The sequence below is a fragment of the Prionailurus bengalensis genome, chromosome C2, assembly GCF_016509475.1.
Source record: "Prionailurus bengalensis isolate Pbe53 chromosome C2, Fcat_Pben_1.1_paternal_pri, whole genome shotgun sequence".
NCBI classification, from domain to species: Eukaryota; Metazoa; Chordata; class Mammalia; order Carnivora; family Felidae; genus Prionailurus; species Prionailurus bengalensis.
The window spans coordinates 34770254-34795309 of record NC_057350.1 but is presented as its reverse complement, the minus strand read 5'-3'; the positions used below and the strand labels follow the sequence as shown (position 1 = coordinate 34795309).

Below are 25056 nucleotides of genomic sequence, written 5' to 3'. Positions count from 1 at the left end.
ACTACAAATGAAAAAAGAATAATAGTGTAACTTTAAAGCATAACTATAGTTTATATAACTATATTGTAGAAATCCCTGCAATAGTTATCTTCCCTTTAAAAACACATTAAAGAAATCCATTGACATTTAACTAAAAATCTTAAACTATTATTATTAAAAATATAAGTCAACATTCAATTTTTATAGAGGAATTTTAGCTTGGGAGAAATCACCCAGAAACAGCTTTGCAATTTTGTTTGCACACCATGGTCTAAATGGGCTCTTATGAATTACTTTCAATAACATAAGATGATAGGTATTTGATCTTCACCAACACACCCAAAACTACTCTCATGGAAAGGTCTCATTTTGACATTTGCTGAGATGACCATTTTGTGATGGGGAGATGAGATGAGAAAAATAAAAGTTTCAAAATCTAGATAATCCATACCTTTTCGATCCTTTAATCATATAGATGTCATGCTTCATTATGTATGGGTCATGAGTTAAAGTTTCATGTTATATTTAGTAACAAACTGATAATGCGGGTAAATAAATTTAATATGTGCTTGTCACACTGAGTTATTTTTATGGTCTTGCCTTCCCACCACACTAGTTAGCCTTAATAGCACCTTTCCACAAAGAAAACATCCAGATATCGTGGATTATCATTCCAATAAATTATCTATGGTTTAATAAAAAAAGTTAATTAAGGTATGTGGTTAAAAAGTCACTCCACATCTTATATTTTCTTAACTTCCCTTCTTCTTCATTATAATGTAAAAATGTTGTGCACTTAAAAATACTGTTTTGAGGATCAGCTTATTTTATCCCTAGCTTTAGCCTTAAAATAGTAGTATGGCATGAGAACTTAATTATCACATGCTGAACATATAAACATTTATAACCCTGGTACATTTTTAAAAATCCATTTATTGGCTTGTTGAAAGACATTTTATTTATTAAAGTAAGAGTCTTCTGAAAGCTCTATGAACTAATAGTAATCTCTGTGTGTGTGTCTTTTAATTTGGAGACTTAAATTCTTTCTGTATGTGGGTTCTCCTACAAATGAGGCCAAATAAATGTCAGCAGAATAAATAAAAATAGTCGAACATGTTCTTTTGGTTACAAAGTTAGAAAGCTACTACTATGATATTTGCTAGTTGATCTCAGTATTGTTGGAACCAGATCTTTGGGACAGCTCCTGAAGAGAGCTTGATGTAACTAAATTCCAGGGGGCAGCAATCACATGGCAAGGTAGGATCTCTTTATATGTTCTTGGAAGGTATATAATTAAACGATTCCTTGACTACCTTACACAGACAATGTGCACCTTTTATACATAGAAACCATGTATACCCATTTCCAGCAACGTGTCTAGCTGCCTGGTTTCATACACATGCGTTTTTCACTCATTTTCAGTAAGAGTGATATCATCCTGAAGGGGGTAAAAATTGATTTTAGAGGAGGGCAAAATATAATTAATAATAATCTTAGATATTACGATAGTTTTTGCCCTCCAGAGCATCACAGCATATAAACACATACACAGTAGATCTGTAGTATTTAAATTTTGTGAGGTGGAAACAATTAGAAAAAAAAAAATGTCTGAAAAGGCTCCAGAGTGAGTGTGGAGTGGGGGGCAATGATGACAAAAAGGTTGAAAAACACTAAATACTGTATTATTCATTGTCACCCCTGGGCCTCCTACTCAAGTATTGCCTACTGGGTTCTGTTTCTTAAAACTGTCTCCAAGATAATCATTTCAGTTTTCTGGTTTGATGTGTACATTCTACATGTAGGAGAGACAGGTAAGGCTTGAGTCCCGGCTCAGCCATTCCCGTGTGACTCAATGTTCTATTGTGTAAAATAAAACAAAGACTTTGGCTTCCTATTTTTCCCAACCAGTATTGATGAGTTCTTATTCCCTTGGAAAATATTTCTCAAGTAGCTAAAAATGAACAGGTTTAAGTTTTAAATGTTTTTGAAAGTGAGGGGTGGGGGAGGAATTCTTCAGTTGCTGCCAGCTTACTTCCAACTTAATTCTTTGCTTTTTTTCTCCTTCCCCAGCCAGTATATGCTGCCCCTGACTAAACGAGGGCAAGAGTTGCCTGAGCAAATACAACATCAAAGGCCAAGACAGCTTAAGATAAAGAGAGACAATTTTTAAATTGTAATTTTCCTTCCTGTAGACACACATCATTTTTTTAGTAAAAGGCAAGGATATCCATTCATATTTAATCAGTTGACTGTAGGTCACATGTTTAAATTAGAAACAGTTCTAATATCTCTATATTATTATAAGCATATTGTGAAAATTAGTTTCTTAGAGAAGAAAATACTATGATCATTATACACATTAGCATTTAACATTGAAATCCAATTGTATAAACAGTCTTGTTTCCCAATATTTTCTATTAATGTAAACTTGGGTACACAGAATACTTGTTTTCTTATGAGTCAGGAGTATTTTCCTAGTGATACCTTGTTTTATATTGGAAAGATTAATTGTAAAAGGCAAATATAATTATTATGACTTACTGGTAGAAAAAAAATTCTTTTTGCATTCTAAAAAATAATTATCAGGGTCGCCTGGGTGGCTCAGTCGGTTGGGCGTCCGACTTCAGCTCAGGTCACGATCTCACGGTTCGTGAGTTTGAGCCCCGCATCGGGCTCTGGGCTGACAGCTCGGAGCCTGGAGCCTGTTTCAGATTCTGTGTCTCCCTCTCTCTCTGCCCCTCCCCCGTTCATGCTCTGTCTCTCTCTGTCTTAAAAATAAATAAACGTTAAAAAAAAATTTAAAAAAATAATTATCAGTATATTTGCTCTTTTCTGACCGTTAGCACAAGATATTTCATACCAAGCAGCATTTCCTCTGGAAATTGATGATACACATTAGTGACACCCAAGTTGTTTTTGTTTTTAAATAGTTCTTAAATAAAATGTTTCATTTGCAGTGCCTGGAAACATGCAATATCCATAGTAAGCATTGGACTGGACTTAGTAGTCCTTTTCACCATGATTTTGATACACACTTTTTAAAACTATTTTGATAGTTATAATAAAATAAGAAATGAATCTGAGAAAATATCAAAACAAATTTAAACACTGCTTTAGAATGCATGTTTTACAGGGTGCCTGGGTGGCTCAGATAAGTGTACAACTTCAGCTCAGGTCATGATCTCACTCACAGTTCGTGGATTCAAGCTCTGTGTCAAGCTCTGTGCTGACAGCTCAGAGGCCAGAGCCGGCTTTGGATTCTGTGTCCCCATCTCTCTCTGCCCCTACCCCCCATGGGCACTCTGTCTCTGTCTAAAAAATAAATAAATAAATAATAAATAAATAAATAAATAAATAAATAAATGTATAAATGCACGTTTTACAAATTGAGGAATAGGTTACTAACCTTTGAAGCTAATATCTGTTTTCCCTCTACTACTTTGCGACACTTTGTGATGTAGTTATGTGTGCTAACCCTGCTTTCTCATATTTCACACTCAGGTGCCTTGCCGCCCTCTATACAATGGGGAAACTCTGGTTTCCAAAGACATCATTGGCTTGCAGATTTCTGCACCCACTCCCTGAACTTTTTTTCACCTGATTCTGTTGGCTTTCCTTGTGTTTTATCTTCCCTGCCTTCTGTGTTCGACCAGTGGTGCCTCCTCTGTCTCTTCCACAGGCTCCTTTTCGTCTTGTTTCTCCCTACAATGTTCATATTTGCCCAGTTGTCCTGGGCCTCTTTTATGTCTTCCCTATTCTTTATTTCTCAGAAAGCTCATCTACTTTGAGACTTTGGACATCTTTTTAATGTAGATAATCCTGAAACCAGCAACTCAAAATTCAACCTTTTGTTGTAAGCTACAAACAAATTTTGAAGCTACCTGCCTGAGATCTCTATGTGGTGTCTTGCAACTCCTCAAAGTCACTGAACCCAAAACTGAAATCCTCGCCCAACAAATTTTGATGCCTTTTTAGAATTGTTATTACTATTAGTATTATCATCTCTTTCCAGTAGCGGGTGGTTAAACTGTAAGATCCATTTTAGTTGTTCCTTCCTTTTGCTTGTTCTTAACATTCAGCCAGTGGCCAAGTCACAGCATCCTTTTTATTCGTGTCCTTTTTCCCATATGCACTCCCACATCATTTTCTATGTGTGTGACATTTATTTAGACTTTTAAAGTTTTAACTTATTTTCACATGCATGATTTCACTTAGTGAAAACTGCAGAGTCAGTATCCTTTTTATAATGTTGATTTTGAGCCAGTATAACATAATGGTTAAGAGTTAGGTTTGGAGACACTGCCTAAATTTTAATCCTGGCTGCTTTACTTCCTATTGGTGTCATCTTTGCCCATTACTTAAACTTTCTGTGGCTCATCGTTATCATCTCAAAAGTAAAGATTACAGTAATGATACCTATTTTACTGGGCCCTTGTAACAATTAAAATATTTAATGATGATAAGAGTTTTCAGTGATGTCACACATGTAATAAGTATTTGATAAATCCAAGTTATTTTTTTTCTTTAAGTGTATTTATTTGAGAGAGAGAGAGAGAGAGAGAGAGAGAGAGAGAGAGAGAGAGAAAGAGAATCCCAAGCAGACTCCACACTTATAGCGCAGAGCCCAAACTGGGCTCAAACCCATGAATCGTGAGATCATGACCTGAGTCAAAGTCAGACACTTAACCGATTGAGCCACCAGGCACCCCTGATGAATCCAAGTTCTAACTATGTTGCAAGTAAGGAAAAGTCATATGCTTGAAGTTATATATCACAGGTGGAAAACAGAGTCCGAAAATTTGTGTCTTTTATATCTATATCCCATGCTTCCCCTGCTGCATGACACAATTTTGCCTATTTTCTAAAGATAATTTCTTTATTTATTAGATGGCATAATTTATACTCAGAAAATTATTTGAAAGCATAAAACTGAGCAATAGAATATGTAGTTTTGTAAGTCAGTAGAGTTTACTTTCTTCTCATGTTTCATTCTGTGCTCCCACTATTCCTATAAGGTTTTTTTTTTAATGGATCCCAGGAATAATATTAAAGCAAATATGTACATATTCCTAGACAGTTGTTTAGAATGTCTGATAACTTATGAATATTTAAATATTCATGAGTCTTGACATCTGTCACTTGTAATGTTAAAAGTTTCTTTTTTCCCCCCAAATACCTGACACATTTAATGATTCTTTGTAAAACTTCAAGAAGTTTGGAGAAAACTTTGACAGTTTGTGAAGGACCCAGATAACTATTATGCCATGATTTTGGTTGCTTATTTTAATCTTGTTTTTAGTATAATTAGAGTCTCTTGGATATTTCTTTACCCTTTAGGCAAACTATAGCATTATTTCTGAATAGTTTTCTTTATGTTATTTAAAATTTAATAAATTTTTAATTATTTTTAATTTAATTATTTTTAATAAATTAATAAACACTATGTTTATTTCAGATTGACTTTAATATGTTCTTTGCAAATAGCATACTTTATATTGTTTCCCTCTGCACTATACAAATACTTTCTAACCTGACAAATGGAAGTTTACTTAGGTATCTGTCACACCCTTTGGCCTTTTGGTACAATTACGTTCAATTACGTTAAATTCACTTAACTGTATGTCTATATGTAGAAACATTTCACTGTATAGAATGAAAGGCACAAAACTGAAATGCTGCCCTTCCTATATAGTCCAGTCAGAGTACCAAACACGCTTTCCACACAAGGAAGAAGGAAGAGGAACAAAAAGTGAGTATCTCCCATTTGAATTAGATCTTTTCAAACAATCTTCTCATAACAGTTCTGCTTGTATATTATTGGACAAAATTTAGACACAGAGCCATAAATGGAACTTACAAAATGTGTCTTTTCTTGAAAGCAGTTTATCTAGCTAAAAAAAAAAAAAAAACGAAAAGAAAGAAAACAAGAAAAAAATGTTTCTCTGACTGAAGGAGACATATATTTCTGACACAGGAGATGATGCTTAAGCTGGTTGTTGAAGAATAGACAGGATTTCTGGAGGCAAAAACAAGCATTACAAGTCAAGGACAAACCGGAAAGAAGATGTACAGGCAGGAAACATTGGCCATGATCATATTACCATGTGTCATCTGTTTGAAGCAGTATCTGTAATATTGGGACATAAAAGTCAAAGGAGAGCACAGAAACTTTACTCATCCAGGGACAAATAATAGTGATGAGCATTTCTAAATGGAATAGTTTCATGAAATTGTTGGGTATGACAAAAGTTAAACACAAAATTAATTAAATTACTAATGGGTATTGCTTCATTTCTATGTTCTTTACCAAATTGTTTCCCTCATTTAGAATTTTAACTTGTATGGAAATGCAGAGAACTATTCAGACCAATGGAAAATGTTATGGTTTATGTGGAGAGTGATGGAGGTGGTGCGTACATTGTATCAATCCTCTCTGGAACATTTGTGTATGATAATTTAAATATTACTTTTAAGACATTAAAATGACATATGTAATTTTGAACTCTCTCTTTTAATTTCCTTCAAGTCAGTTGATAGATTAATTCACAACCTTGTCATTATATATATATATATATATATATATATATATATATATATTTTAATTCAAAACCAGTGTTACCCAGAGCAAAGAAACAGAGAGAGAGAGAGACACCTGAAGCCAGTCAGTGCAAAGACTGAGAACTTTTCTTCTTACTGGGGGAGGAAGTTCACAGTGTTTCCCCGCAAGCCATCATGCTGCTCTGGAACTTTTTTCTCATTTTTTTTTTTGGCACCAGTGGCCTGAGAGGAAGCAAGAGCTGACAGCAGGGAAGCAGAGAAGGCTAACTGGCTGTTGGCAGGAACTTGGAGCAATGGAAGCATCTTCCAAAGGCAAACTGATACTGGTCCTTTGATTAAGTTAAGCAGGTAGTTAAGTGTCTCTATTAGGGGGTTGGAGTTGCCGGCTGCAGAAAAAAGGCTGTGGGGAGGGGAGACTGAAACCTTGGAAAGCTTCAGCAGGCTGTGCCTTGAAAGAGCCTGAGGTTCTTGTGCTCATCTAGCCTGGAATGAGACCAGGATTGAATTAAATTTATGTCAGTTGTGCCATACATGAGGATTTCAGTGAGCGGTTTCTTTCCAGTCTCATTTCCTGTGGTTATATGCTTCGCCTTGAAATGTCTCTACTTAGCTCTCGGTAATTCATTCGGGAAATCTGTTCATCTCTATTACTATGGATGTTTGCAAAAGGCACCAACTCTGACTCAGTGGTAGCATATCGCAATTATAGGCAAATTGTAGGGGAAAATAGCACAATTTGACTCCATTACTAAACTTTTGAGTCTACACCTAAAGTTAGAATAGCCACAAAATCGCATGTGTATAATCAATTTTGTAATCAGCCAATATATTATTTTTCACATTCCTGTTTTCTTGACTTGTTTTCCACCACCTAAAAAGGTGTGGAGTCTTTCAGCTGGTGCCCTATTCACATGCAAACCGTTAACACTGTTTACAGTCCTATCCAATAACAAACCATTTCCTAAGGCATTTGTAATTTGCTTGCAAAAAATCTGAATTCAGCTAAGATTGCATTACTCAAACTCTTCCCATCTCTTTCTTAGTGTGGTTTATTCCCCTGCTTCTCCCCCCTCACAGAAAATGTTGGGTCCTCTGTTTCCTGCAGCTTCAAAATGGTTTCAGAATGAATGGCAAAGCCCACTACCTGCTGCTATGAATTTTCTTAAGAAAATAATGCCTAGTTTTTTAAGAAAAATATTTTGGTATTTTTGCCTAAAAGTGACAGTTATTCTCTATTTAGTCTTATTTGTTTTGTTCATTGTTTTATTTTTGGTTTGGTTACACCTTTATTATTTATTTTAAATCAAAACTGTGCCACAAAAATTGCATGTAGGTCAAAGTATACATAGCAACAGAAACCATTTGAAATTCTTATTGACTTGGCTTTCAGAGTAGCCAATGTACAATTAGGTAAGATAATAAAAGGGCTATAAAAACATGGTTTATCTTTTCTCTCCTGATTTACCTCCACTCATCCCCCCCACCCCATGGTGTGGATAGGCTCTGCTTTATCTACCCCTCCCCACCCCTTAGTGATGAAGTTTTGTGGTGGTGGGGGGCTTGTGGGGTGGTCCAGAGCAGACGGCCAAGAAAGAATTCTTGGAGACATCTTTGGTGCAAAAAGGTGATTTTGTTAAAGCATTGGGACAGGACCCTTGGGCAGGAAGAGCTGCACTGGAGTGCTGATACTTAACTCATTATATACCCTCAGATTGGGAGGGGGTCAAGGATAGGGTAAGTCTCTAAGGAATTTTGGAAGTGAGGTTTCCAGGACTTGAGGGGCTAACTGTTGCTAGGGAAACACCATTTATCATAGTTTAATAAAACCTCAGTCATGAGACCCCTCAGATGCATATGGGGGTCCATAAGCTTGGAGCATGATTGCCAGCATATATGCCAGGGCAGTTGGGATAAAGGAAGTACATTTACAAGATCCTTGAGATTGGGACAATGTTAAGCCAAGGTTCTCCTTTGCCCCCAGCAAAATGTCTTCATCCAGGCAGTGAGCTCCTAGAGGGAGGTCACTCTGCAGGTTTCAAGGACTTGTCAATGGACTGCAGGCAGTAAGGAATTTTAATTTTTCATTTGCCTTAGTTTTCCGCATGGCAAGCACTTAAACCCCTTTCCTTTGTTCTTGTGTAGCCAGAAGTGTCTGAGGAATATCACACATATTCCACCTTGGCGGGGGTGGGGAGCAGCCTGTATTTTGCTCTCAGCTTGCCCCAAGCTCTCTCATCGTTATTAGCTTCCTCGGGTTTTCTTATGACCCTCCTAAAGACCAATTTTGCAATCAGTAAGGAATCATCTGTTATCCACTTTCTTTATTTGAGTCCTTCAGCTTTGAACTGGGTATTCAAAAGTAAGCTAAAACTTACTCTAAGTAATATATAGCCTACTATAGGAAGCAGACATGATTTCCTTCATTTTCTTCTTTCAACACATTTAATAAATCCTTGAATGTGTACTATATATGCCTGCTATTACTTAAACTAGGCAGTAAGGATAAAAGATGAAATTATGGTGTATCTATCCTTCGTCTATTAAGGAGACAGGCAAAAACAAAACAGCAGATACAACACCAAAAAAATCATAGTATTCAATAATTGCTTTAATAAGGAAAAATATATATCTAAGTGTAAGTGGAAACTCAAGCACCAAAGCTTTTCTGCAGGATATTAAAGGCCTCATGGAGACCAAACAACTATAACATGAAGTAACATCCAGATAGCAGAACATGCAAGGCACAAGTCAGTAATAAATTTACTTTCTTTGTAAACTTGATAGTGAAATTGGAAATGCATTCTTACACATCTTTTTATACTTTTTTATTATCCTCCCTAATGTCTGTACATTCATAACAGATTTCCAGCTAATGTTGCTCAAATTAAGTACCTCGTGCCAGATACCCTAGAAAGAATACAGACAAATCTAACTTTGAATACCAACCTTGACACCTAATACATGCATAATCTTAGAAAGTCACATTATATTCCTGAACTATTGTCTGAAAATGGGAATAAAGTCCCCTCCCATATTGAAGGTTTTTGTGACTATTATTTGAAATAACTTCTAAAATTCTAGCATAGAGTCCGTGTATACAGAGGGTTCTCAAGGAATTACTGTTGCTTTTATTATCTTAATATAGTTTTATGATTACGTTTCATTTATTTAAAATGTTCCTCCATATTCTTGATTTAAATAAAAGCATGATGAGATAAGTCCTTACCCTTCAATATAAGAATGCTAATTCTTTAGCATAACTAGCAAGACTGGATTATAAGTGTGTCTTCATTTATTCTACTACATGTATATGCAATATAAAGTTATCCTTATATTGTACATGTGAACATTGACAGTTAAGAGTGTTTTATGTTTGTTTTATTTTGACAACTTTCTTATCAAAATGCTTAACCTAACCATTTACTTCATCCACTATCCCGTGCCTTGCTGATAGGAATTTACTCTTTATAGCAATTGTAATCATGTAGATATGTAGAGGGATTGATGGGTTTGAACATTGTCCACCCATAGTTTAAGTTGGAATTTTTTTTTTTTTTGAAGTGCCCAGAGCTCATTTGGCCCTTTCTTCAAGACTTTTTATGCATAATTTATCAAGGAGAAGATTGGGGGTATCCACCAGCATTGCTACAATGGTTCTAACTTTAAGCACCATTCCTGGCCTCTTTCAGGGGTGTGGGTGGTAATACTAGATGGAAAGGGAGAGCACGTATGGTGTTTGACTCAGGTCACCGTCCCCTTTACCTAGGACACTAACGACTAGAATTTCTCGTGTATTTTATTCAAAATATTAGTTGGTAAATTTGTTGTAGGAATTCTAAGAAAATCTAATAGTATACTAGTCTTTTTTTTTAATGTCTTAAGATATGGTGCATTTTATATACTATAAAATACCTCAGAATTTAAAATTTATGAGTCCAAAGCTTACGTATAGTTAAGGCAGACCATTCACTCCTAGGTATTTAGTTGGATACTCCCTGTCAGAATATCCTAGAATAAACAAAGAGGAAAAATAAAGCATCTAATACTCAACATACAGTTTTCAATTCTTTGGTTTTACTGCATACGTCATGCTATTGCTCCCTTTCTATTCACAAATATTCTGTCTTGTTACTCAGTCTGTTTGCTATAGGACTTAAGATTTTAGTTCAACCATGACTCCTGTTGCTGTTGACCACTATTTTCTCAACAAAACCCTCCTTCCCTGGGGTCAGTCTTCAGTCTCCCCCACTACCCCTAGCCATGACTTTCCTCTTCTCTCTCTGGCCCTTCCCCCTCAGGTTTCTTTCCAGACCCCTCTTCCTTTGCCCCATGGTGCCATGTGAGTGTTCCTCGGGCTTTGTCCCTTTATGCTCTTTTTCCTGCATGTTCTTCCCGGGCAATTTCATCCACTCCCATGACATCAGTTACCCTGTATGTTTCTGAAAGCCATATACATGCCTAGTATGCAAAGACAGTTTTTATTTCTGAACACCACAGGTATTTTCTAGAATTCACAGATTAGGTTTCTAAGACGGCCACTCCCCGCTTTGCCTGTCCAATGGCATAGTTTCGGGCCTGTCCTCTACCTTGCTCTGCCTCCATCTCAGTGCCTCCACGGTTTCCTTTTTGCAAGGGGAGGTGAGGACTCAGTGGGATTTGTTGGCATTCTCTCCTTTCCTTTCCTACTACTCTGTTGTTTTTTACTATTATCCTTTCACTTTTTTGAGCCCTGTCCTCCATACCCTCTCAAAAGGAAATATATGTATTTATACTTGTTTAATTTTGTCTTTCTTCCCCTGTTAGGTTGTGAGCTCTATGAGGACAGGGATCATGCTGATATGCAGTAAGCATGTTATCTGATACACAGGATACACTTTAATGCTCTTAAAATTATAATCAATCTGGGTACCTGGGTGGCTCAGTCGGTTATGCATCTATGACTCTTGATTTCAGCTTAGGTCTTGATCTCATGGTTGGTGGGATTGAGCACCGTGTTGAGCTCTGCACTGACAGCACAGAGCCTGCTTGGGATCCTCTCTCTCCCTGTCTCTCTGCCTCTCCCCTGCTTGCTCACTCTCTAAATAAGTACACATTATAAAAATTATTTTTAAAAAATATAATCTTGTGTTGTAGGTGAGCATATGACCAATACAACGAGTCCTGGAGCTCAGAATATTATCAGTGATTTGTACCTTTTAAAGGAGGAGTGTGCATGAGAGAGGTTCCACGGGGGGATCCCGGAGACCTAGAGACCAAACTAGGTTGAGCATTTGACTTCGAAACAGTCTTCAGGACATTGAACTCTGTTTTTACTATTTTCATTAGGACTGTACCATATATACATATTTACATGCACTCCCGTATGTATTTATACACATATTATATTTATTTAAAGTGTATGTATAAATACACTTGGCATCAACCATGAGTTACCTAAAATCCACAGCACAGAGGCTAGGGTGGACTGTAATGGTAAATCCCCAGCACCACTGCTGAGTTTTATTCTGCTTGCCTCTGTTGACATACCCTCTTCTGGGTCTGATTGTTATATTTCATTTCTGTGCCTCAAAAGAGATGATGTTAGATCTTTAACAATTGTAGAGGGAAAAATCCAACTTTAACAAATATTAAGGGAGTCTCTGTTGTAGGTATAGTGCAGTGGAGCATGCTATGGAGGGGGATTAAAAAAAAAAGGGTGTGGCACCTGCCACAGAACCCAGAGATCAGAACCATCAGAACCACATTGATCAGTACCAAAGGTGGGACAGAGGAATGAATAGAAAGTTTATTTTTATATTTGGAAAAATATTTTATGTTGTGCCCCATCCTTTGGTGAGTTGAGTAATCACTAACAGACTAGAGGAAGACCAAAGTGTTTGATTTGAAAGTAGATACTTCCTTCTAAGAGTTAGTCTTCAGTACAGTTAAAAGGAGTAGGAACTAAAGGGTTTTTTTTACATTTTTAGGAGCACTATACCTTATTCTCATAGCTACGTTCATTCAGTATAACATCCACAGTATGGAGGCTGTGATAGACTTTAATTAATTCCTAGGTAAAATTAGTATGCATTACAGTTTAGAGAAACAAAACATACAAACCTGCTAATCAAAATGTTCAGCTAATAGAGCTGGGGCTTTTTTTCATTAGTTGTATTGTCTCGGATTTCATCACTGAACCAGCTGGCTTCTTGTCAATTTATAGTTTGGACCTTTACATCAAACAGCAAAAAATTAATTACAGGAAAAGCAATCCCAATAGGAATTTTGTGCCTAGAGGTTTTTCACAATTAACCAGACATGAATGGTGCTGTTTACAGAGGAAATGGAAAGGAAAGAAGGAACTTGGTCGAATTTTCTAGAATCATTAATTAACTTTAGCAATGTTAGTCACTTGCTTCACTGTTTTTGTTTTAAACTTATTTATTAGCCAGAGCTTTCAGTTTTTCTGGAAGCACCCAGTTCTGTTACTATAGTGAGTGCAGTGAATCATGGCATGAACTGTGAATTCTCTTACAAAATAGCCCAAGTGACAGCTCAAAAAATTACTGTCTTCCCTTCATTTGGAAATAAGTAACATTCTATGTGTTACATTAGTGATCATAGTCATAATTTAACAAGCAGAAAGATCATCCTTTGATGGTTAATGCCAAGTTACTTGCAATGCATATTTTTGACTTAGAAGTATTGTTCCTGAGTGTCACAGTCATTGCCTCTGTGTGCTAGAGTCAGTTTAAATGTGACTTTTCTAAGCTTCTTATCTGTTGAATAAAACAACTCAAGGTTTTAAAAATGCTTCCCTCAATTTAGGCTTCCACATTTTCTTTTCTTTTTTATATAGTTTAGAAACCCTTACTTTATGACCCATTCTTCTAGTTACTAATACAGTGAGTAGTTCTTACCTTTTTTAAGACTCAGACTCCCAGAGAATGTGAAGGAAACATCTCTCTCCTCAGAAACACACACAGATGAATATGCATACAACATTTTGCATGAAATATCAGGAAATCCCTAGCAATACATGAACTCCAAGTTACAAATGCTTGTTGCATTCATGGAGGAATATATACATATGTTATATATGAATGTATACATAACATTTGTATATGATTTGGAGGTATATATACATACATTATTTTTATTTTGTTAAATTAAAATACTTATTCATATTATGTGTCTACTATTCCATCAAGTTATCTGTGCTAAAACAAATCAATTACCTTTTGTGCCATCACCTGAATAAATTTAGATTTTTTATCCATCTTTATATACAGCAGCCCTTAGTTATAAGCTTATTTGGGTGGCCATATTTCACTGTACTGTCTCAAGTGCTGCCACATTTCCTAAGTAATTTGTAGACCATAGCTGAGAAGAACATTCTTAACTTGTTTTAATGGTAGTATTTTTCTTCATTAGGTTTGTGAGCTGTGAGCTAGTGTAAGATACTAACAGGCATTTTCCAGTTTTCTCTGTTCAGTCTGAGAATGGTTCACTATTATTCCAAGGTCACTTTGAAAGTCTTTCTGTGATTTGCTTCCATTTATTTTATGCTTGTGTTTACAGTTTTGGACCAAATATGAAATTTAATGTTGCGTTTGTCTACATTAAACTTAATTTGCCCCTTGTCAGCTCATTTACAACAGAGATAACATTCAAAAGCCACCCTGTAGAATGTTTTGTCTGCAATCACTAACATAATTTTTCTATCTATTTCTTTGTTGTATGCAACTTTCTCTATCTTTTGGTTTAAAAAGAAGCCTGTCCAGGAGATTTTCAGAAAATTTAAATTAGTCTCTAATAGAGATTAATAAACAATTCTCTACTAGAATAGGGTCTTCATTAAATCTTGAATTTTTTAAATGACTCTTTTTTCTAACTTAGAAATTCAATTTCATTTTTCATAATATATAAATATGCTATTGCAATTTTTTTAAGTAGTGACTTTATACTTATAAAAGATAAATGAAGTGAAAAGTTAAAATACATTAAAAAAAAATCCTAAATTGGATTATGACACCAAACATTTGTCTTGCTTTCATCTTTGTCTTTTATTTTTTCAAGTACTTAATTTGACCTCATGTAACCTGCTTTTTATTAATTGTTAATAATTTTTAATATGCTGTTAAAAAGATGAATGTTTAAAATTAACAAGTCTTAGAGCACAATAAAGTGAAATCTTAAATTCAAATGATTAAAAATACTTTTAAAGTAGAATTTTAAACATATGCACTGAAGAATATAATTGTGGGTGTGTGGTGAACATTATTTCCAGTAACAGCTTGTTAATTTGTGCCTATGTCTTAAAATAATTAGTCATGTTCAAAACCTGGGAAGTGTTTTCTCTTAGAATCATATCTGCTTTTTACCTTCTCAACAGCTATTCTACATATTCAGTTTTGTGAGGGAAATACCAGGCAAGTGTACAGAGATGTATTTATAAAATTGCTCACCTTTTATAAGAATAAAATAGTAAAAAAATAAAAATAAAAAAAGCCAAAATGACTAACATGAGGAAAATGGTTAAATAAAATTGCATTGTATACACATAAGGAAGTACCATCCTGGAGAGATATATACTTCTTGAGATGGAGAATGCTTATATTAAAATTCAAAATAGCATAGAAGTCTATGTTTCTTCAAAACAAGTTATAGGGAGATAAGATAGATGGGAGGATGGTTATGTATATGGATATAGAGATACAGATATACAGTTATAGATATAAATGAAAATACATAAAATATTTACTGAAAGAGAACAGTGTTATCTTAGTGTACTTGGCCTGCTATAACAAAATGCCACAGAGCCGGTAGCTTGTAAACGACAGAAATGTATTTCTCATGCTTTCTGGAGTTTGGAAGTCCAAGATCAGAGTCCCAGGACGGTCAAATGAAGACCTTCTTCCCGTTCTCAGACTTCTAGTTTGTCCCTACCTGGTGGAAGGGGCAGTGGAGCTCTGTGGAGTCTTCTTTATAAGAAGATGAATCCTATCCAGGAGGGCTTCACCCTCATGACCTAAACATCTTCCAAAGGCCCTACCTCCTAATACTATCACATTGAGGATTAGGATTGCAACATACAAATTTTGGGGGAATAGTAATATTCAGACCATAGCAAGTGGTTATTTCATAAGATTTTAGATTATGTGTGTGGGTGTGTGTGCAATTGTGTTTTTTTTTTTAAATGTGTCTATGAGTGTGTTACTTCCATAATAAAAGAAAGTATAATACTATAATAAAGTAATATTTATTGTCACATATTATGTGTCTTGTATTCCTCTAAATAATCTGTATACCTTAGCTCATTGTAATTGTGCTACTCTTAAATCCTTATTTATGTTATAGATTATAAGGATGTGGATTTTCATGCTAGAACGTTAGAAATAAATGATAATGTGATTTCACATTGTATCATTTTTTGAGTGGAATTCATAAGCCCTTAAGGTATATCCAGTGTGTGTGTGTGTGTGTGTGTGTGTGTGTGTGTGTGTGTGTGTGTGTGTTTCTGGGGACCAGGTACTTAGCTTTTGATCAGATTATGAAATGGGTTCATACCATCCTCAGTAGTTTTGGTCAAACACCATCCCATTCTATACTGATGAAAACTATACTGCCAAGGAGGAATTCTAAGAGAGAAACTAAACCATACAGTGGAGAATTTATACTTTCACCTTCTTAGTCTACCTAAGGCAGTTGGAAAAGATAACAAGCAACAGAGGCTATAACCTGAGGTCACATTTTCTAGAAAGCTGGGGAGAAATTAGGAGATATGGGAGCCTCAAGTGTCAATAGTGTTCCAGCTAAAGCAGAACTCTAGTTTTAGACGGTTCCTAAAATGTTAATTTTAAGTGGAATGTAACCAACTGTATACTATGTATACTTATATAGTAAATGATAAATATAGTATATAAATATATATGCTATATATAGTATATGTGTAGTATATATACCATTATATTTTTTATATAACAACCCTATATACATATATACATATGTACATATGTACGTATATATATATATATATGTATAACCCTTGAGAACATGTTCAGAGGTTTTACAAAATGAACAGGTAGAAATAACAAAGGAAGAAAGTAGAGAGGGTATTCCTAACATAGCCATCTGGTTTACCCCATCCGTATGGGTGTCTTATAGCAAAATTATTTTCACACTAAATTCTGCTTTTTAAATGTCTAAAATAGTAGATAATTTAAACGTCACTAACACTTGGCTTAGGAAAATTGGTTTGTATTAAAAATATGAATAAAGGGGGCAGCTGTGTGGCTCAGTCAATTAAGCGTCCAACTCTTAATCTTAACTCAGGTCTTGATCTCAGAGTCCTGAGTTCAAACCCCACATTGGGCTCCATGCTGAGCATAAAGCCTACTTAAAAAAAAAAAAAAATGAATAATTACATCAGTGTAGAATTTCAGTACTTTAAAGAAAGGAATAAGTTTGTACCATGAAAAATAAGAGGAGTCAACTAACTAGTTACCTGTTGAATTCATCCTGGTTACTTGTATGTCTGCTGTAGAGTAGGGTGAATCAGTTCCCTCACTTAGATTTTAGCTTTATTATAACTCTCATGTATTGCCCTTTATGTAATTCTTTGCTGAGCAGCATCAGTAATGCGCAGACGTGTGTAACATGAAAGCTTCTGTACATTAGAAGCTGATAACTGCCAGACCCTGTGCCCGGCACCTCATTTACCATGTTTGAATCATAAAAGAGTGTTTATGAAACATATTATCCTATTTTACAAACGAGTAAACTGAGCACTGGAGAGATTAGATTGCCTACATTCATATACAAGCGGCTCACTAGAATTAAAACACAAGTCTTGCTGTGTCCATGGGCATGATAATGCATAACTTTTACTTAGACATGTAAAGAACTTTCAAATCTCTACCCTGTTCTCCTTCAGGTGTGGCCTTTAGCCCACCTCCTTTCAGTACAGGGAGGTTGAAGAAAATGTAATTCCTGTCTGGGAATGTGCCTAAAGGTAATGAATCAGGTACTGAATGTTCATCTGGAGGATGGACATTTTTAATAAGCTTCCTTGGAATCTATAAACCTCCTCTGGAGCTTACTATAGATGGAAAAGCACAGCCTTACATTATTTTATTCCTATACCAAATGGATGGTAATATAGCAAATTCTGGGTTGGTTTGTTTTTTTTTTTTGTTTGTTTGGTTTGTTTCGTTTTGTGGTTTGTTTTGTTTTTTTAGTGTTTCTTAGTTTATAGCATTTGTCACTGACCATTCTTTTTGAAACTCTTCTTAGCCTTTGATATATTTCTTTGGATGTCCCTCTTACTTTGGTAACCATTGTTCCTCAGTCTTTTCTAATTAATCTTCTGCTGGCAGTTCCTTAGGATGCTGTCCACGGGCCTTTTTCCTTTTGTGTGTATATCTACTGTCTCTTAGTGAGGCCTTAACAAATTACTCTTGGTCCTCACCCCCAATTCTCTCCTGAATTTCAGTACCTTATTTTTATCAATGTTATTATATATCCACGGATGCCTGTGTATTCTTCAGTTCTTAAATTTAGCATGCCAAAAAACTCAGTATCTCCTTCCCACACACTTCCTTTGTCACCATTTTTCTCTAGTGCGGTTAATGCTGGCACTACTCAGTCAACCGAGCTTGGAACTTTAAAACCACCCTTAGAGTTCCCTTTTCTTTACAACCTGCATTGATCAGGCAGTCATCAAATCCTGTTATTTTCCACCTCGTAAATGTCATTTGTGTTTTTGTTTGTTTCCTTTTGTTTTGTTTGGGTACAGTTGACACACAATGTTACATTAGCTTCAAGTGTTATAGTGATTGACAAATGTATACATTATGCTCTGCTCACCACAAACTTAGCTATCATCTGTTACCATGCAACACTATTAGAGTATCATTGACTATGTTTCTTATGCTGTACCTTTTATTTGTGTGATTTTTTTCATTCCACATCTGGAAGCCTTTATCTCCTATTCCAGCCACCTATTTTGGCCACTGTGCCCCAGCAATCTTTAGTTTATTTACTGTATTTCCAAGGCTGATTCCGCTTTTTGTTGATTTGAGGGTTTTTTGTTTATTTTGTTTTGTTTTTTACATTCCACTTATGAGTGAAATCATATGGTATTTGCCTTCTGCAGTTGGATTTGTTTCACTTAGCATAACACCGTCTAGGTCTATCCATGTTGTTACAAATAGCACAACCTCTTCCTTTTTATGGCTGCATAATATTCCTATACTTTATACACACACATATACATACACATACCACATCTTTCTTATCCATTCATATATCAGTCGACACTTAGGTTCTTCCTTTTCTAGGGTATTATAAATAATGCTGCAATACACATAGGGTGCATATATCTTTTGGAATTAGTGTTTTTGTGATCCCTGAATAAATAACCAGTAGTGGAATTATGGGATCATATAGTATAATTCTACTTTTCCATACTGTTTTTTATAGTACCTGTACCAATTTACATTCCCATCAACAGTGTACATGAAATGAATTTGAATCATTATTTTCCTTCTTCCTGCTGCCTCTTGTCATCTCTTACCTTATATTTTGGATTCCATGTTAGTTTTTGTACTATTCAACTACCCCAATATCCAGTGTCTTTTTTCACACCGTCAAGGTATTTTAATAATAAATGCATTTGGACTCCTCATTCCCCAACTTAGAAAATAGCCTTTAGTTCCCTATTGCCTGTAATGTAAGGTCCTAATTTTATGAGGCCTGTCCTAATCTAACCTAATCCTGTCTGTCCCACTTCTCCCCTCCACTAACCCTGTTTCATGGCTCGACCAACTCTTCACTACATCTCACCTTCTCGCTCCAATGCATCTGTGCATGGCATTCCATTAGCTTGGAATCTGTCCATGTAGGAGAGGTTGGTCATTCTTTGCACTGTATTTCCCTGGTATTTATTTCTGACAATATGGTGGAGTTAAGAGTCAGGGTGCTGACACCAGACTGTCTGGGTTCATAGGTCCCTCTACTTAATAACTTTCTATGCTGTAGTTTCCTTACTTATAAACTTGGGACAGTAATACTACCTACTTTAGTGTTGTTGAAGATGGAATGAATTAATTCATGTGCAATGCATGTGCCTGACAGATAATAAGAGACATTAAGCATTTGCTGCTGCCTCTGTGTGATAATCATGTTGGCAATGATGTAAAAGTCTCCCCCAGAAAAGGCTAAAGGAATTGCTGATTAATATGGTAGTCAACCCAGAGATCACGGCCATACCAAAGTAAAAGTATTGTGCCTATAGAAAGGCTGGATCCAATATGTAGGCTACTAAACTTTAGCTACATCTTGTCATTTCTAGTCTTTCCAAAGTTCTCCACTAGTTGAAATTTCACTAGTACTTAGACATCTAATTTCCCCCAGGCTGGCAGTATCTTCCTTATCAGTAAAGAATGTGCTCTACTACAATTCTGAAGGTGCATGAGTTTGCCAACTAAATGGATGATCAAGCAGGTACCCCATGGACTGCTGTGAATCAGGCTCCAGACCTAAGCAGGACTCCTAAGCATGGCAGAGGAAAATTCCTTATGTCACTTGAAGATATCCTAAAGTAAATATAGACCCATAGAATCAGAAATCCAGTTCCCTCCTCTTCACATAGCAGGCAAAATAGTAAGAAATATTTAGACTGAAATGCTAGAATTCAGCAAAATGTTTGTAGACACTTTGTTATGAAACTGCTATAGATATATTTGTTTGGATATTATTTTTATTTTAATGACTTTGGTCTCAAACAGTTAAATGTAAATTGCAGCATTTCTTAGCAGAGGTTACCATTTTTTTAAAATTTTTTTTAACGTTTATTTATTTTTGAGACAGAGAGAGACAGAGCATGAACGGGGGAGGGGCAAAGAGAGAGGGAGACACAGAATCGGAAGCAGGCTCCAGGCTCTGAGCCATCAGCCCAGAGCCCGACGCAGGGCTCGAACTCACGGACCGCGAGATCGTGACCTGAGCTAAAGTCGGACGCTTAACCGACTGAGCCACCCAGGCGCCCCAGGGTTACCATTTTAAAGCAAGTCTACAGTAAATCATTTTGAATTGCATCCTAGCTTCCTAGTTTTTACTTATTGGAATATCATTGTATTAGTTTCATTAAAGTAGGACACTCGTATTGGCTATAGTACTTTCTAACACAAAGGAGAAACTTGTGACTCAGAAAATTGCAGCATTAAAGTGGCAAATGAAAGTAAATTTTGGAAAGTAGTATTTAATTTTTAAGGGAAAAAAAACTGTAAAGTAGAAATCCACCTTGGGGAAAACAATAAGGGCCAATCTATTAGACAACCAATATCTAAATTCAATTTTGAGAATGAAGAATATGTGGGTGTTACTATTATATTTCATTTTTCAAGTGTATTGACTTTCTGGTTCTCATCATTATAGTGAGAAATAATATTTAAATAGTTCTAAATCAAGTGTCCTAGGTAAGCACATGCATACACACACACACACACACACACACACACACACGCAGTTGAAATTAAAGATATACATCTAATGGTAACACATGGATCTGAGAAAGAAATAAGGAAAAATGAATACAAGAGTGAAGACTTGGGTTTCTACGGCACCTGAAGTTTAAAACGTACTTGCCTAATGTGGAGATGAGGTAGAAAGCACCTCATTAAAACCTTTGGATTTTAGTCAGAAGAACTAACTTGTAATAGTTGTTTTTTGTACTTATTATCTGTGTGAGCTTGGACAACTCTCTTAACTGTCCAATGCTCTGGATTTCTCATCTGTGAGATGAATATAACAAAGATTCCCACTGAGAATCAAAATATAATGTGCCTTCAAAGCCTTTGGAAATTGTAAAGCATTGTACAGATTACAGAAATTATGGAAACAAATTTTTGAAGTTACTCAGAGCTAGTGGGTTTATTTCAGAGATGAAATAAGTATGATAGAGATAACTGGTCTCAGTTTTGCATGAGGAAAAGGTATGTTACAAAGGTTGCAAGGGCTATGTGGCCAGACTAACACCAGACCCTGAAATTCTGGGTCTAGATGCGGTCGGTACCCTTTGTGCTGCCCTGTGCTGTCTTTGAAGCAGGGTTGTACATCCTTCACAGGGTGCAGCTATAGTAAATTATAACCTACACTGATTTTAAGGACTTTAACAGATATAATTATTTAGTCACCTTAGGAAGAAATGCTAATATTACTGGGTGAGGCTTATATGTGTTCTTCCACACAGGTAATGAATTTGGCCATCCTGAATGGTTAGACTTCCCAAGAAAAGGAAATAATGAGAGCTACCATTATGCCAGAAGGCAGTTTCATTTAACTGATGATGACCTCCTTCGCTATAAGTTCCTAAATAACTTTGACAGGGATATGAATAAATTGGAAGAAAGATGTGGTTGGCTTTCAGCTCCACAGGTAAGCTCTTTATTCTAAATGTTATGTTTTAGTCACCAATGTTGTACATGCTTGGAATGGCAATCGATTTAAATCTATATGCAGATCTTTTAAACAGCACTTTATTATTCAGTGTGTAGTGCCCTGTAACATACTTCGGGTTGTCAAAACATGTCATTGAAGTCTCTCCGATAGATAATGAAAATCTTAAACATAATGCCCTGTTTACTCTCCTGTTTAGTTTGTTGCTGTTTAAATTTAGTAATTTTTATTTCATTTGGTTAAAATAAATGACAAAAGCTCGGCATGGAGTCCATTTTGGAAATTGCTGTAGAAACATCTTAATTGTTTTGACTGTTTTTCTTTATATAAATAATTTTGCTGTCATAAAGAGACTACTCGGACAACATGTAGATTTCTTTATTCTTCCCCCCGCCCCTCCTTCCTTTACTGCTCTAACTTGTCATCTCACTAGATGCCATTACACCTGCATGCTGTTTTGTATTTTTCATGAGCTTGATTCTCCTCTGGAATTAAAGTCCCCGTTTTCAATAAGTTTTAGAAAATGTAATTAACAGGTGCAAATTTTATACAGGCTTTTTTCCCTCGCAAAAATTAGCATATAGTATGTGTTACTTATAATCCATTTACTTTTTACTGGTGCTGTTTGAAATTACTGTCGATGTGTTTTTACTTTGGTGTCTATGATTTTTTTTTTTAATGGTTGAACAAAGGTACTTATATATTCACTAAGATTGGCTACATGACACGAATGCCCTAATCACATTTATTAGTAATGCAATTTCCAAAAGAGAGAGCAAAATGATGCTCCTTTTCAACAGGAACAATGTTGAATACCAAAAGGCATGCTGTTTACTCTAGAGTCTTAGTTCACATTGCTAAATTACCAAGAGTGGCTCTGCTGATATGCATGGAAATAAGTCCTTTCAAAGCTGGAGCTGCAAGGGGGTGGTGGTGAAAAAGCAAATGCTTCTCACTGCCTACTGAAAACATGATGTATAACATGGGAGACCTTGTAGATATAATTTCTTTTTATACCTTCTCTTTTATTAGAAAAAAAAGAGATACATTGTAAAGAACATTATGTTGCCATTGAATCTGACAAAGGTGGGCAATAATGTAAAGTTTTTAAGATAACTACAACTTCAGAAATCTCAGTACAATAACAATGTTACATTTTATTTTAAAATGTAATTTTGTGTAGCTTAAGTCATTAGTCTGGAGACTAAAAGTCTTAAAGAAAATTCACTTGTAAACAGATCCAGCATGCGTACGAGTGCGTATGCACGCACGCGTGCACACACACACACACACACACATTTTACATGCAGCATACATACTGTGTTCTTAAAACCTGAGCCACAATGTTAATCATCTATGCTTTGTTTGAAGTTGTCTATAGCTAGTGAGATTTTTATACTTTAAGCCATTTTTGAGACTATTGTTACAGTTTGATATGACACTATTGCAACATGTTAAAAAACATAATTGGCTGGCATTTTCACTTGTTGACTTAATAGCTAACAGGGCTATCAATAAAGACCAAAACACTTTTTAATACATAATCTGCTTATAACAGCATCTAGGTATTATTTAGATGTGATGTATGTGTTAATTCTTGCAGGCCTATGTGAGTGAAAAGCACGAAGGCAATAAGATCATCGCTTTTGAGAGAGCAGGCCTTGTTTTTATTTTCAACTTTCATCCAAGCAAGAGCTACACTGATTACCGAGTTGGAACAACATTGCCAGGAAAATATCCTTTTTGTTGCCAGTGAATGTTACTGTCTGCTTTCAATTATTTATTACATCATAGAAACTAAGAAAGACTAATGCTGATCTTGGTGACAGTAGCTCTCAGTTCCTCTTTTGAAAAATGAGGAATTTGAAATAGTTGATTGGTAAATCTTTGCTCAGCTCTGTTATGCTGAATCAATCCTAAGCTTCATCCTGGTTCTAAAAAGTATGATTCTGAACATTTTTTTTTAAATGATATTTTGATCCCATATGCACTTCAGGAGATGACTGTAGTTTTTCTCTAGGAAAATATTTTGTAAGTTGCCTTTGAGAATCATCTCCTTTCCCCTTCTCCACCGAGGATGGAGACGATAGCTGTAAAGATGGCTTCCTTCCCTTTTCTCTTTCCTGTCTCCTCCAATGCAGGACATAGCTCACTTTTGAAGGCCTGAACCAGTGAGGAACCAGGGCATAGGAGTGTGAGCAAAGGAAATGACAGAGAGAATGTTTCTGATGTTCATTTAGTCATTCATGTATTCATTTCCCAGATATTTGCTGAGTGTCTGCTTATTGAACACTGGTGTGTCAGCGCTTTGCTAGGTCCTGTAAATACAGGAATTCTCCTGGCAGATACACTCACTGCCCTTATGGAGCTTTTAAACTAGTGAAGAATAAAAATGTTAGGAATTTTAAGTGTGGTAAATGTTGCAAAAGGGAAAGTGCAGTGTATTTTAAGGACATTATGATTTACCAGATCCATGAAAAAAAAAAAAAAGATTCAGGACCTCGCAACAACCCAACACAAATTTTGAAGCAGGCAGTGTAAATAGCGTTCTTCTTCCCTGAAGTCCTACCAGTGATCACCATCTGCCACCTGAGCAGGTGTCTCGTGCCACCATGAAGTCCGATGTGTCAGGGTATCTCTAGCTACAGTATAAGAAACTCCCTATTCAGTTGACTCGAACGGTCAGGAAGATGTATTTGGCCACATAATAAGCCCTGAGGTAGTGTGACCCCTGCACTGTGACAATATCACGAAGTTCCCTGGTTCATTCTTTCCTTTTGTTTTCAACTCTCAAGGTGCCAGCAGTGTCCACAGGATGGTACCTGCTATAGTTATAAGACAACAGCTATGGTTCCAAACATAACCTTCAGACACAACATAAGGCAAATAGATTTTTTTTTCCTCTTAAGAATGAAGTCACTTTAGGAAATTTTCTTTTATTTTCTGTTGACCAGAATTCAGTCTCACATCCTCAAAGACATTTCTAGGAGGTAGAATTATATCACCATAACTGGCTTATTGATCAAGAGAACTACCTTGGGTTTCCAGGAAGTAGAAAGTGGACTCAGGAAGTAGGATTCT

The 25056-nt window shown here is 35.9% G+C and overlaps 1 protein-coding gene across 2 annotated transcripts in view; it reads left to right on the top strand.

Annotated features, from left to right (window-relative positions):
• GBE1 (1,4-alpha-glucan branching enzyme 1) overlaps nucleotides 1–25056 on the top strand; it is a 283180-nt gene that overhangs the window by 216088 nt on the left and 42036 nt on the right. For both annotated transcript variants that reach the window (XM_043593882.1, XM_043593881.1), the window contains exons 13-14: nucleotides 21770–21954; nucleotides 23579–23709. In XM_043593882.1, coding sequence (XP_043449817.1) covers nucleotides 21770–21954; nucleotides 23579–23709 — 316 coding nt within the window. The remainder of the gene's footprint in view (nucleotides 1–21769; nucleotides 21955–23578; nucleotides 23710–25056) is intronic.